Source organism: Miniopterus schreibersii (assembly GCF_964146895.1).
Source record: "Miniopterus schreibersii genome assembly, chromosome: 11".
NCBI classification, from domain to species: Eukaryota; Metazoa; Chordata; class Mammalia; order Chiroptera; family Miniopteridae; genus Miniopterus; species Miniopterus schreibersii.
The window spans coordinates 71,394,692-71,406,664 of NC_138111.1; the positions used below are offsets into that span (position 1 = coordinate 71,394,692).

General features: G+C 50.7%; 1 protein-coding gene across 2 annotated transcripts in view; it reads right to left on the minus strand.

Annotated features, from left to right (window-relative positions):
• BICD2 (BICD cargo adaptor 2) overlaps nt 1-11,682 on the minus strand; it is a 62,230-nt gene extending 50,548 nt beyond the window's left edge. Inside the window, exon 1 of one of the 2 annotated variants that reach the window (XM_081152368.1) lies at nt 11,321-11,682. In XM_081152368.1, the coding sequence (XP_081008494.1) occupies nt 11,321-11,560 (240 nt within the window). In that variant the 5' untranslated portion in view covers nt 11,561-11,682. The remainder of the gene's footprint in view (nt 1-11,320) is intronic. The other variant, XM_081152369.1, reaches the window with a different exon arrangement.
• Between the last annotated feature and the right edge of the window lie 291 nt (nt 11,683-11,973).

The following is an 11,973-nucleotide window of genomic DNA, read 5'->3' on the forward strand; positions in this document are numbered from 1 at the left end:
CATGAGGGCCCAGGACCCACCACTCCTGACTTAGCCTGGATGCCATCCATAGAGACTGCCTTGGGCAAGTTCACAGGCCAATCACAACAGCACCAACACTACTCCATGTTGCGGCAGCCACCATACAAATCACAGCTAAGTAAAGTGTGATGTCAGGACCTGACCCGATGTGCTGCATTTGGCCCAGGTGCCCTCGCTCTGAGCCTCACTGTTCCACCTGCATCCTGGAAACAGGAAGGCATTCCAGCCTTCAGCGGCACAGTGGGGCATGCCACAGTGGAGGTGAGACACTGATGCCAAAAGAACATGAGGAAAAAGAGGTGTGTAGTAGCTGGACCATCAATCTGATAGTGGGTTCCTGCAGAGCTGGCCTGAAGCCAGTGAGGAAGAACAGGAATGGGTGGAGGTCAGCTGGCATCTCTGGTGGACTCCAGCCCCAGCACCAAAGGAGCCAGACCCAGAAAGGTGTGCTTCTAGAGGGTGGTGGGCACCTGAAATGACATCAGAAGCATCTGAAACCCTAACAGGGGCGTTGGTCACACCTTCTCCAGAACCTAGCAGTCAACCCCTACCCGTGGGAAAAGCAGCCAGTGAACGCCCGAGTGGGAATCAATCCCAGGTCTGACCAGTAGCTGCCACCACAACCCTCCCCTAACTGCCACCAGGGTCAAACGCACAAGGTAGTAAGTTAAGCAGCTTGCTAGTGGTTTACCAGGAGTAAAGTCAACCCTGACTGAGCTGAAGGTCCTGGGGATGGGCTCAACAGGCATGGGGAAAGAGAAGTGCCTCACACTTGTTCTTTTCTTCTTTAATCCTCACCCCAGGACATGTTCTCACTGATTTTTTAGAGAGAGGAAGGGGGGCGAGAGAGAGAGAGAGGGAGAGAGAGAGAGAGAGAAACATCAATGTGAGAAAGAAATATCAATCAGTTGCCTCCTGTATGCACCCCAACCAGGGATTGAACCCACGCGACCTAGGTATGTGCCCTGACCAGGAATCGAACCCACAACTTTTTGGTGTCCAGGACAATGCTCCAACCAACTGAGCCACCCAGCCAGGGTGTGATTTTCTTTTTAACCATGTGCATTCTACTCCTTTTCCTCAAGATGTAAAAAATAAAATAAAATAAATAAATGACCATCATCAATTGACAGTGATCAGGAACAATCCTGCAGTCACCTGAGCTACAGACCCTAGTCAGATGTGCAGTTACACAATAAAAACCACAGGGCTGAAGAGAAAGATTTGTCAGTGACACAGAAAAAAGGTAAAAACCCAATAAAACTAGTAACATGCAATCAAGACAGCAGGGCACCGGCAAAAGGACAATTGCATAGGTCAGTGGGACAGAAAACGGGGTCAGAGGGCCAGGAGCAGACCCAGACATACAGCCAACTGATCGTTTACAAAGGAGCAAAAGCAATTTTAGAGAAAAAGTATAGTCTCTGCAATAAATGGTACTAGACATACTCATGCAAAAAACAATCTGGAGACAGACCTTAAACCTTTCACAAACACTACTTGAAATGAACCTTAGACCTAAATGTGAAATGCAAAACTATAAAACTTCTAAATAAAAACACAGGAAAAGAATCTATGTGATCTTGGGTTTGGTGATGAAAATCATAACACCAGAATCATGATCTGCAAAATGATATTAAATTAAAAAATCTACTCTGTGAAAGACATTGTTAGGAGAATGAAAACAACAAGCCAAGAAATTATTTGCAAAGTAAAACTTGTATCCAAAATAGATAAGAACTCTTAAAACTCAACAATAAGAGCCCTGGCCAGTGGCTCAGTGGGTTGGAGCGTTGTCCCGGACACCAAAAAGTTGTGGGTTCAATCCCGGTCAGACCACATGCCTAGGTCGTGTGGGTTCAATCCCTGCTGAGGTACATACAGGAGGCGACTGATCGATGTTTCTCTCTCATCAATGTTATGCTCTCTCTCTCTGTCTAAAAATCTAAAAATCAATAAAAACAGATCCTGGGGTGAGGATTAAAAAAGAACTCAACAATAAGAAAACAAACTCAATCTTAAAATTAGCAAAAGATCAGAAGACACCTCACCAAAGAAGATATACAAACGGCAAATAAACATATGAAAAGATGTTCAACACTGTATTTCATCAGGGAAATGCAAATTAAAACATCAATGAGATACCACCACACCTATTAAAATGGCTAAAAGCCAAAACAATGACACCATCAAATGCTGGGGAGGATGTGGAGTAACAGGAACTCTCATTCCTTGCTGGTGGGAATGAAAAATGTTGCTTCCACTTTGGGAGACAGTTTGGCAGTTTCTTACAAAACTAAACATATTCTTACCCTACAATCTAGTAATCATGCTCCTTGGTATTTAACCAAATGAGTTGAAAACTTATGTCCTAACAAACACTAACACTGGATGCTTACAGCAACTTTCTTAATGAGGCCTCAAACTGGAAGCAACCAGGATGCCCAGTCTGAATAAACAAACTATAAACAAACTATGGTACAGTTAAACAATGAAATATTATTCTGTGACTTAAAAAAAAGGCTTTCAAATCACATGACACAGATGAATCTTAAAAGCATATTGCTAAGTGAAATAAGCCAGTCTGAAAAGGCTACAGAGTGTATGATTCCAATTATGTGATATTCTGGAAAAGGCAAAACTATGGAGAAAGTAAAAGATCAGTGGTTTTCAGGTGGTCGTGGAGGGAGGGTGTTGAATAGGTGAAGCACAGCTGAATTTTTTAAGGTAGTGAAACAATTGTGTGCGATACTTTAATGGTAGATAAATGACACTGTCCATTTGTCAAAACCCAGGTAACTGTACAGCCCAAAGCATGTATGCAAATTTTTAAAAAATCACTTAGGAGGTTAGTAGATCCCAGGATGAAATGTTGAATGTGGTAAAACAATCTAACTATTACAAATGGATAAAACCACTTCACTGAAGGGAATGGGGACTAAAGTGCTTAAGTAACTTATTTGGAAATAAGTAGAGTATATAAGACCAAAGCAAAAGGAACTGCACATAAGACTATACTCTAGTTGATAAACTGTTCCTCAAGGGTGTTAGGTCAGCAGTTCCGAATCGGCCATGCTGTGTGCTGGAACACAACAGCTACATAGCCGTGTGGCCAATCCAGGTATCTCACTGCTGGAGGGACGTTCCAGATAAGCAAGGGGAGGCCATGGAGATGATCTAAGTGGTGATGGGTCAGAGCTGGAGACATCAGCATGAACTCATGTTCAGTTTCACATACATACAGCTGGCTACATCTAGAAGTGTTTATAGATGTGTGTGTATACATGGGCCAGAGTACACACATCTACTTCCAGGCTCTGTCAGCTGAGGGGCCTAGAAGCAGTGACACTCCAGGGCTCCTTGGAGCTGATTCCAGAAGTGGGGTAGGGAATATACAGGATGAGCCTGGAGCACCTTACAGTGCTGGAAAGTAAGGAGGTGCTAAGAAAGGAAGGGAGGGGAAAAAATCACGACAGGTAGCTCAATGGGGCACAGGAGCCAAATGAAAGAGCTTCCAGGGACCAAATCTGGAACAAGCTGAGCAACAAAATAAAGCAGTATTGGATTGTAAACCAAACATAAAATAAGCATCCATGAGTCCACAGCAATACAAATGAATGGATGAAGAAAGAAAAAGAAGAAATCTTCCATGCAGAAAAATTCCAAATAATGTAGGTAGATGCTCCCCCTCAAGGAGGAGAGCATGACCCTTAGGTAGGGCTGCAGACAGTTTGGAAAGGGGAGAAGAGCACCTCTACAGTGAAGATGTGACAAACACTTCAGCAAGGGGGTCAAGGCCAACGTCAACAGGGAAAGTCACTGACTCCTGGTAGGATGTGAGGAGAATGGCACTTCACCTCTGTGGTCTTCCTCCCAAAAACCCATAACCCTATTCTAATTATGAGAAAAAATATCAGACGAATCTCAAATAAGGAACATTCAACAAAATACCTGAGCAGTACTCCTCAAAACTGTCTAAGTCACCAAAAACAACAAAAGTCTGAGGAACTGTCACAACCAAGGAGAACCTGAGAAGATGTGGGATCATGGATAAAGTCCCAGAGTAGAAAAAGAACAGCAGGTAAAAATGAAGAATATCTAAACAAAGTATGAAGTTTGGTTAATAAAGACACATCGACTCTGGCTAATAACAGTAACAAGTGTGCCGCACTGATGCAAGATGTTAGTGACAGGAGAAAACAGTGCTGGGTACACAGGAACTCTATTACCTTCACAATTTTTCTGAAAGTCTAAAAGTTTTCTAAAGTAGCTTAATTTTAAAAATTAACTAAACAAGGCAGCACAGTGTTACATAAGTTAAATAATTTAAAAGACATAAATGCTGCAACACACATGGCACTTTATCTTGACAAAGCCCTGAGGCTTTGGTGGGCAAGGTGCCTCTGGTGGGGAGAGTGGGCTTCTGAAAAGGGATGGAGAGCTGTACCAGATTCAGGTGGGTGGTTCACTGGGTGCAGGTTCTATGATCACTTGGTATGTTCTGGGGACAAAAATCACACATAAGCAAATGCTAAAACCTCATTATGCTCACACTGTTCCCTCAAATATCATCCACTCTGGAACAAATTTGCACCTTCAAAACAAGTGTCAGAGCACAACCGACTGCTTCACGGAAGAAGAAATAACTCAACCCCCAAACACCACTTCTCCCTCAGCCCACTGGCCACGATGACGTCCACACAGCAGGCACTGGTGAGAATGCAGACCTGCTCAGGGGCTGCTGCAGGAGTCTGCCCTGAGTCTGCTCTCCCAGACTGGGTGGAACATTCGCAATCCTAGCATCTGCACCAGGTAACACGGTGATGGCAGGCAAGGCTTTGGGTTCAGGACTGTAGACAGTCTTCCTGACGCACCCCTTTCAGGGGCCAGTGTCCTCTCTGACCACCCCAGGTCACAGTTTTATAACACCCAGGGAATCACCCAGACTGATGGAAAAACCTGGACCCCTGAAGCGTGTGCAGGATGGTGTGTGAGGGGCAAGGAGGGAGGAGTGCGCCCAGGCAATCCCAGGCAGCAAACCACAGAAGTCCGCAGAATGGGGTCCCCCGTCCACCCTTATGCCATCACTGAGAGAGAAGCTGGTCCACTGCCAGGGCTTCAGGAATGCAGTGGCCTAAACCAAGGAAACCAAAGCCCAGGGAGGGAACCACTCAGGGTCAAGTCAAGCACTGCTAGCACACAGCATGGGCTGTCACCCTCACTCTTTGGGCCCCAGCATCCCCACCTGTGGAAAGAAGATAAGAGCCTCCCTCCTGGTTCAGAGAGAGCTGGCAGCTCTCAGCATCACAGTCAGGACAAACTCAATGGGTGACCAAGAGCCCCAGCAGGCATAAGTAGGTGACATAAGGTTGGTGATGACTGGATAACAACCCAGCAACCCAAGAGCCAGGGCACATATCAGCTGAAGGCATCATTCTGGCCAACTTTTTTAAAAAGAGAAAGTTTAGAAAAGATAAGAGAGGGGTGCCAGGAAAATCGGGCTAGGAGAGCAGCTCTAGGTTTCCAGCAGGGAGGCAAGATGGGCAACTGCCCCAAGGACTCATGAGGCTCTGTCTATAAAGCAGCAAGGCCTCCTGCATGGAGTGGACCCTGGTAGGCTCCTGATGCAAACAGATCAACTGCAAAGCTACACTTATGAGCCAAAAAAGGGAAATCCAAACGAAGACCAGATAGGAGACAGCATTAAGGAATCACTGTTAGTTCTGTCACGTGTGAAAATTCACCTATGGTTATGATTTATAAAAAAGTTATTTTCTCAGCACAACACACCAATGTACTTAGAAAGGAAGTGAGGCAAAGAGAAGGCTGCCAGAGCTGGAGCTACGGAGCGGGCGGGGGGGGGGGGGGGGGGGGGAGGGGGAAGGAACACACAGGCCAACCACACATTCTCTCTGCTCTGGTTATACTTGAACTTCCCCTCAAGAAGGTGGAAGCCATTTATGAGGGAAACAATGCAGAAAACTGCCTTTAGAAAAGCAAATCTGTGAAATACAAATCACAGCAATTATTTCACATGATACAACAGGTTCAAAGTGCACAGTGCCTTCAGAACCTATGGAAACCCTGGTGTCTTTATCCGATGCTTGAATGTAACCTACTTTTAATGCAACTCAGAGGGTAAAACCAAACTCCGTGTCTTTTTAAAAACAACTGTTACAGGTGCTCCAAGCACTTTTTATTTTTTATGGTATCTTATGTATCTCACGTACATACACAGGAAGAAAAAAGCCAGTAAGGAGAAATACCAAGTTGTTCCCAATGCTTACCATCTTCATTAATTTCTGTATAGACACTGCTCATTTCTGCCTGATGTTTCTAAATGGATGGACAATTTTTAAACATATTAAACTCTAAAAAAAGAAGCAGCAGCCTAATCCTCCTCGATGCCATCCCTGCCTGAGCCTGAACTGCCTGCTCCACTCCGAGACCCACTCTACCCTTGCAGCCCCATCTCTCAATCCGCCTATGATGGCAGACCCCAGCGGGATGGCAGGGTTTAATGCCCAGGGCAGCAGCTGGGCAGCCACACATGGCCCTCTACACTGGGGAATGGCTTGAGGAGCCACACTCTGAACATCTGATAATACAAGGCCCGGGACCTGGGGGGGCCTCATCTGCGAGAGCCTGCAGGGTCCTGGCCAGCCCCTGCCCACGGGCCCTCTTCACCTCACTGTCTAAGGAGAAACCAAATCTTTCTTTATCCACAATGTGCATAGTGGCCCTTTACCCAGTGTGCTGATGTGGAGAAGCAGGTCAAAGGGGTGACCGTCCCAAACTGATGAGGGGAAGCTGATCTCCTTCACAGGAAGTGATTGGGGAGGCCCAGCAGGAGCCTGTGCTGACCTGGCCATGGCTCTCTCCAAGACAGCTGCTCAGACCCAGGGAGCCTCAGCCACCAACCCTCCCACCCCTACCCTGCAAGCTCCAGGTGCACCTACCCATGCTGTGGCCTGCAACCTAGTGACCCAGCCTGGCCCCAATGGGCAGAGCTGCTTGTTGATGGTCACACAGCTGAGGGTCCAGGCAGGGTCCAATCCCTCCCTGGAGCCACTATGCAAACCACAGCCCTGTACAGCACAGGCAGTGTCTCCTTACCTGCCCAGGCAGGCCACTTTTGGGATACAGGCTCCTACTCCCGGGCCTGGCCACCCTCCTGCCCTACTTGTAGGAAAGCAGCTCTGTCACAGCATGCCAGTCTTGAGTCCATGGCCCTTGGGGTTGTTGAGGTGCACAGCTGCTCACCACCAGGCCGGCAGAAGTAAACAGCCCAGGCGACACGGCAGTATCAGGCGCCTTTAAAAGAGCCCATAAGATGAATTCACCAACCCCTGCTAGTGGGACAGCGGGGAGTGCCCAGCAGTACAGCCACAGTGAGCCCTGGATTCATAGCCTTTAGACACCTTATAGCTGCCTCTCCTGGCTGTCCTCAACCAGCAGGGCCACCTCAGCACCTCCAAGATTCCCCAAACAACAGCTTCTACCCCAAGTGACGCCTCTTCATGCCGACAGCAGAACAAGGCACACCCTCGCTCTGGATCCAAAAGGCCCTAGGACCTCATAGCCTCCAAGCCCCCGATGACTCTGTGCTCCAAGTTCTACAGTAGTATCAGAGGACCAGGAGAATCCCTACAGGCTTTAGCCAAAATCAGGACTCTTCCTGCCCCAAAGCAAACACTTGAGGAGGCTGGGCCTTACATAGAGGTCTCCAATCGCCCTTCCCTCCTCAGTAGGAGCCTGCCCTTTTGAGATATGGGCTTACAGCCTTGAGCAAAACACAGCTTCTCTGTACCTGCCTCAGTTTCCCCATCTGTACAATGGCTATAAGAAGTCCCCAAGGACAAGTCCCCAAGGGATAGTATGAGGACTGCAGGAGTCAGTGGAGCGTCAGGAGGCTGTGACAGGAGCAGCTCAGCAACAGGGATGAGACCGAGTGGCAGTGCTCACAACACCTCTCCTGGACATGACTTGGGCAAAAATATATGGACTGGGGAATCTGTAATGCGGGCCCCTTAGTCACCTCCACCCATTCCTACTTGTCTACCCATCGTCTGGGGAGAGGAGATTACAAGACGGATGGGAGGAAGGGAGCAAAGGGGACAGAGTAACTGCTCTCACCAGCTCTGCCCCAACCCTTCATGTGGCTGCTGGGCCTGCAGGACAGGAGGGATGTCTGAGTGTTGGGAGCTGGGCTCAGGCAAGCCCAGAGGCAGTGGTGGAGGAGGCTTAGTAGCATCAGATGCTGAGGGCAGTCCAGGCTGGGCTAGGCTAGAGGTCCTGGGCATCAGACTTGGGCTGCCCTCTGGGAGATGCAGGGGCCACTCCAGACCATGCCAAGGAGCAGAGCCCTGGTGGCTGTGGGGACAGCAGGGAGGGGATCCAGGCCTGAGAGGTGTAGGGAAGGAGCTCAGGACACTAGCCAGCAGACACTTATTAAGTAAACACTTCCTGTGTGCAGGGTGCCAGGCACCATGCCCAGCCCATGAGATACCAAAGCTCACCAAATAGCACCCATTGCTCCTCCAAGATGTGCGTACGCCACACATTCAAGATCCTGAGGTAGCTCAGTGGTTGAGCGTCGACCCATGAACCTGGAGGTCACGGTTCGATTCCCGCTTAGGGCACATGCCCAAGTTGCAGGTTCAATCCCCAGTAGGGGGCGTGCAGGAGGGAGCCAATCTATGACTCTCATTGATGTTTCTATTTCTCTCTTCCTCTCCGAAATCAATAAAAACATAAAAAAAAAAAAAAAAAAAAGATCCTGAGACGGCAGAGAGCGCCCTGTCCAGACCTGTCCTCACACTCTCTCTGGGAGCCAAGAGATGCTAGGCCTGAAACTGCATCAGGAACCTGCCCCTGGCCTGAGGCATGCCCTCTAACCCTCACATACCCACCCATGAGGACCCCCCTACTTATAGCATCTACCTAAGCCTACCAGACAGGAGCTGCCACCCCAGCACACCTGCACCCTTAAAGCTGCAGTTGAGGACACAGTGCCTGTACCCAGCCTGCCAGCTTCCCTCCCTCAAACATGGTATATTATCTACAAATGCTAGACAGAGTACAGGCAACTCTGTTTGCAGCATAATTTGTTAGTAACTCAATCCACTTTAGTTAAATAAAGTTTTAAGAGAATGAAGATGGTTCACTTCTCTACAGGAGAAAAAAAAGGACCCAACAAATACAGGAAGAGGCAAAAATAGGTTTACAGTTGTTTGTATGGAAAATAATACAATAACAAATAATAATACAATAGTGTGTCACGCACTCACAAACCTACTTTTGCCCCACCCTGTACTACCTACTTAAATCTTGATTTTTAAAATAAGAGTATTTCCAAGTATAAAATGGGTGAAAAATAAACAGGTTGACAAGAGCCTGTACTGGTAAAGGTGTGAGTGAACTGGTGCAAGCTTTCTGGCAACATCTACTGAAACTGATACATCTTCCTCTAGCTTCTGCCAGGACTTCCCACCTATAATGGGGGAAACTGAAGTTCAGGACAGTGGGGCAACATGTCTAAGGCCATGTAGCCACTGTGTGCAGGAACCAGGAGGTGACAACAAACTAAGCAAGCAGGTGCTTGAAGAATGCCTGGGGAGACTGACCCACCTTTCTCCTGATTTCCCTGGGACCCATCCTCCAGGCACATCCACTAAATGGAGCCAAGATTCTTGCATTGGCCAAAATGTTTGTGTTCACAATAATATAGAGCTAGCAAATGAAAGGTCCCTGAATAAAAACCAGTTCCCTCTGCAACTGTTGGTCCAGTCCCTTCTTTTTTAAAAAAAAAAAACCCACAAAGTTTTTATTGATTTCAGAGAGAGGAAGGAAGACGAGGAGATAGAACTATCAATGATGAGAGCCATGAATGCAAGCTTGTGAACAGAGGAGGATTGTGAGTGCTGAGTGGGGGGCGATGAGCCCCACACAGGGAGACCATGGGTGCATCTCCCCACATGAAAATGGGGCCTTTGTTGGTAGGGCCACGTTAGCCCTCTTGTAGATCCAGTGCCAGGCAAGCCTGGTTCAAAGGAGGCCCCAATACCTGTTGACAGATGTCAGGACCTTGGGTTGATGAGATTCCACCTGTCTTCCGACCCTCCCACATCAGGTGTTTACTGATGCTGACCCTGAGCACCTGCTCTGCCAGGCATGGACTTAAGCATCAGGCATGGATTCATTCATTCTCTCCTCCTCACCTTCAAAAGAGGACTCTACTAGTCTCCCCAGTGAAGCAGGGAGGCTCTGAACAGTCCAGACACCTCTCCAAGGCCACTAGGAGCACTGGTGCCAGGAGATGGGTGGTAGGGGAAGCAGCTAGCATGGTGGATCCCAAGACCGAGGGCCAAGAGCCCACCAGGACAAGGGAAGAGTCAGGTAAGGAAGAGGCAGACAGAGAAAAATGACAGGCCACACACCTGACACCAGGCCCCGCCTTTTCACACATAAGACCTTAGTAACAAACCTTTTGGGTGGGCAATGTTGCAGAGGAAGAAGCCAAGGTCCCTGCCCACAGCCACATCATTAGCAAGGGCCTGGGTCCAAACCTGGTGCTCCATTCAGAAGGCTACGTCTCCCTCCTCACTCCCCACACAAGGCTGGGAGAGAAGCTGGTGTTTAAATCACTGAGAACTACTTCACGGAAGGGCTGCCGGGGGATCTGAGCTCCTCATCACGAAGTGAAAATCACACAGGAGACACAAGGCTCTCTCTGTGACACACACCCAGAGAGACCAGTAACCAGTCTGCAAGGAAGAGCCCGCGAGGGCGTCCAAGACAGGAAGTGGGCGGAAGCAGCACAGCATCCCAGAGCCGTCCGGCCAGAGAGCCGACTCTGGGAGGGACACGGGCGCCCAGCCGGCAGCGACGGCCACGCGAGGCAGCCCCGGTCCCGGCCCTGGCCTGGCCTCAGAGCACTCATGGAAGACGCTGAAGTGCTGACGGCAGCTGCGCCGGGACTGGGAGGTGATCTGCCCGGAGGTGATGCGGGACCAGCCTGACTTTTCTTTGCATCCATCCCACGCCCACCCCGCCCTCCAACCCGGGACGCCAAATGCCGCAGAAGAAAACACCCCGCCGTCCCAGAGGCCTGCCACCAGGCGCGGACCCACGCGGCCTCGGCCGCAGCGGGCAGGCCGGCCGGCCGCGCGCGCCGCCCGGGGCACCCTGGGGCTGCCGGCCGGGTGGTCGGCCCGGACGCGCGAGGGTCAGCTCGGGGCTCGGGGCGGGGGCCGGGCGGTGACGTCGGCGGGCGTGGCGGCGGCCGCCGGCGCCTCACCTCCTTGAGCTGCTCCATCTCGCCGCGGATGGCCTCGTACTCCACCTCGAGCTCCTCGAACTGCAGCTTGAGCTGGTGTTTCTCCTCGAGCACCGCCAGCCCATACTCGGCCGCCTGGATCTTCTCGCGCGTGGTCTCGGCCAGCTCGTGCGACAGCCGCTTCACCTCGGCGCGCAGCCACTCGGGCTGCGCCTCCATCACCAGCCGCGCGTACTCCTCCTCCTCCGACGGCGCCGACATGGTGGCGGCGGACCGGCTCACGTTGCTTCCACCGGGCTCAAACCCGGCTCCCGGCCGCTTAGCCACCGCCCAGCCCGAGGGCGCCCCGGCCGCCGCGCCGCCGCAGTGCGCTCCTCGCCGCGCGGGGCACTGTGGGTGCCGTAGTCCCCCCCGCGCGACTGCGCGGCCCGCGGTGACACGAGCCCGCCCTCCCCAGCCCGTGATTGGCCGGGGCCCGAGTGGCGCCCCCCCATCCCCTCGCCACGGCCCCGCCTTCCGGGGCACTGTGGGTGCCGTAGTCCCGCCCTCGCACCAACTATGAGGACCGTCATGCGCCGCGCCTGCCCGCCCCTGGCCCTGATTGGCCCGCGAGGCGGCCGTCGTAGAGCCGGAAGTACGCCGTTTTCCGGTGCTCGCGCCCACCGTCCCTCCCG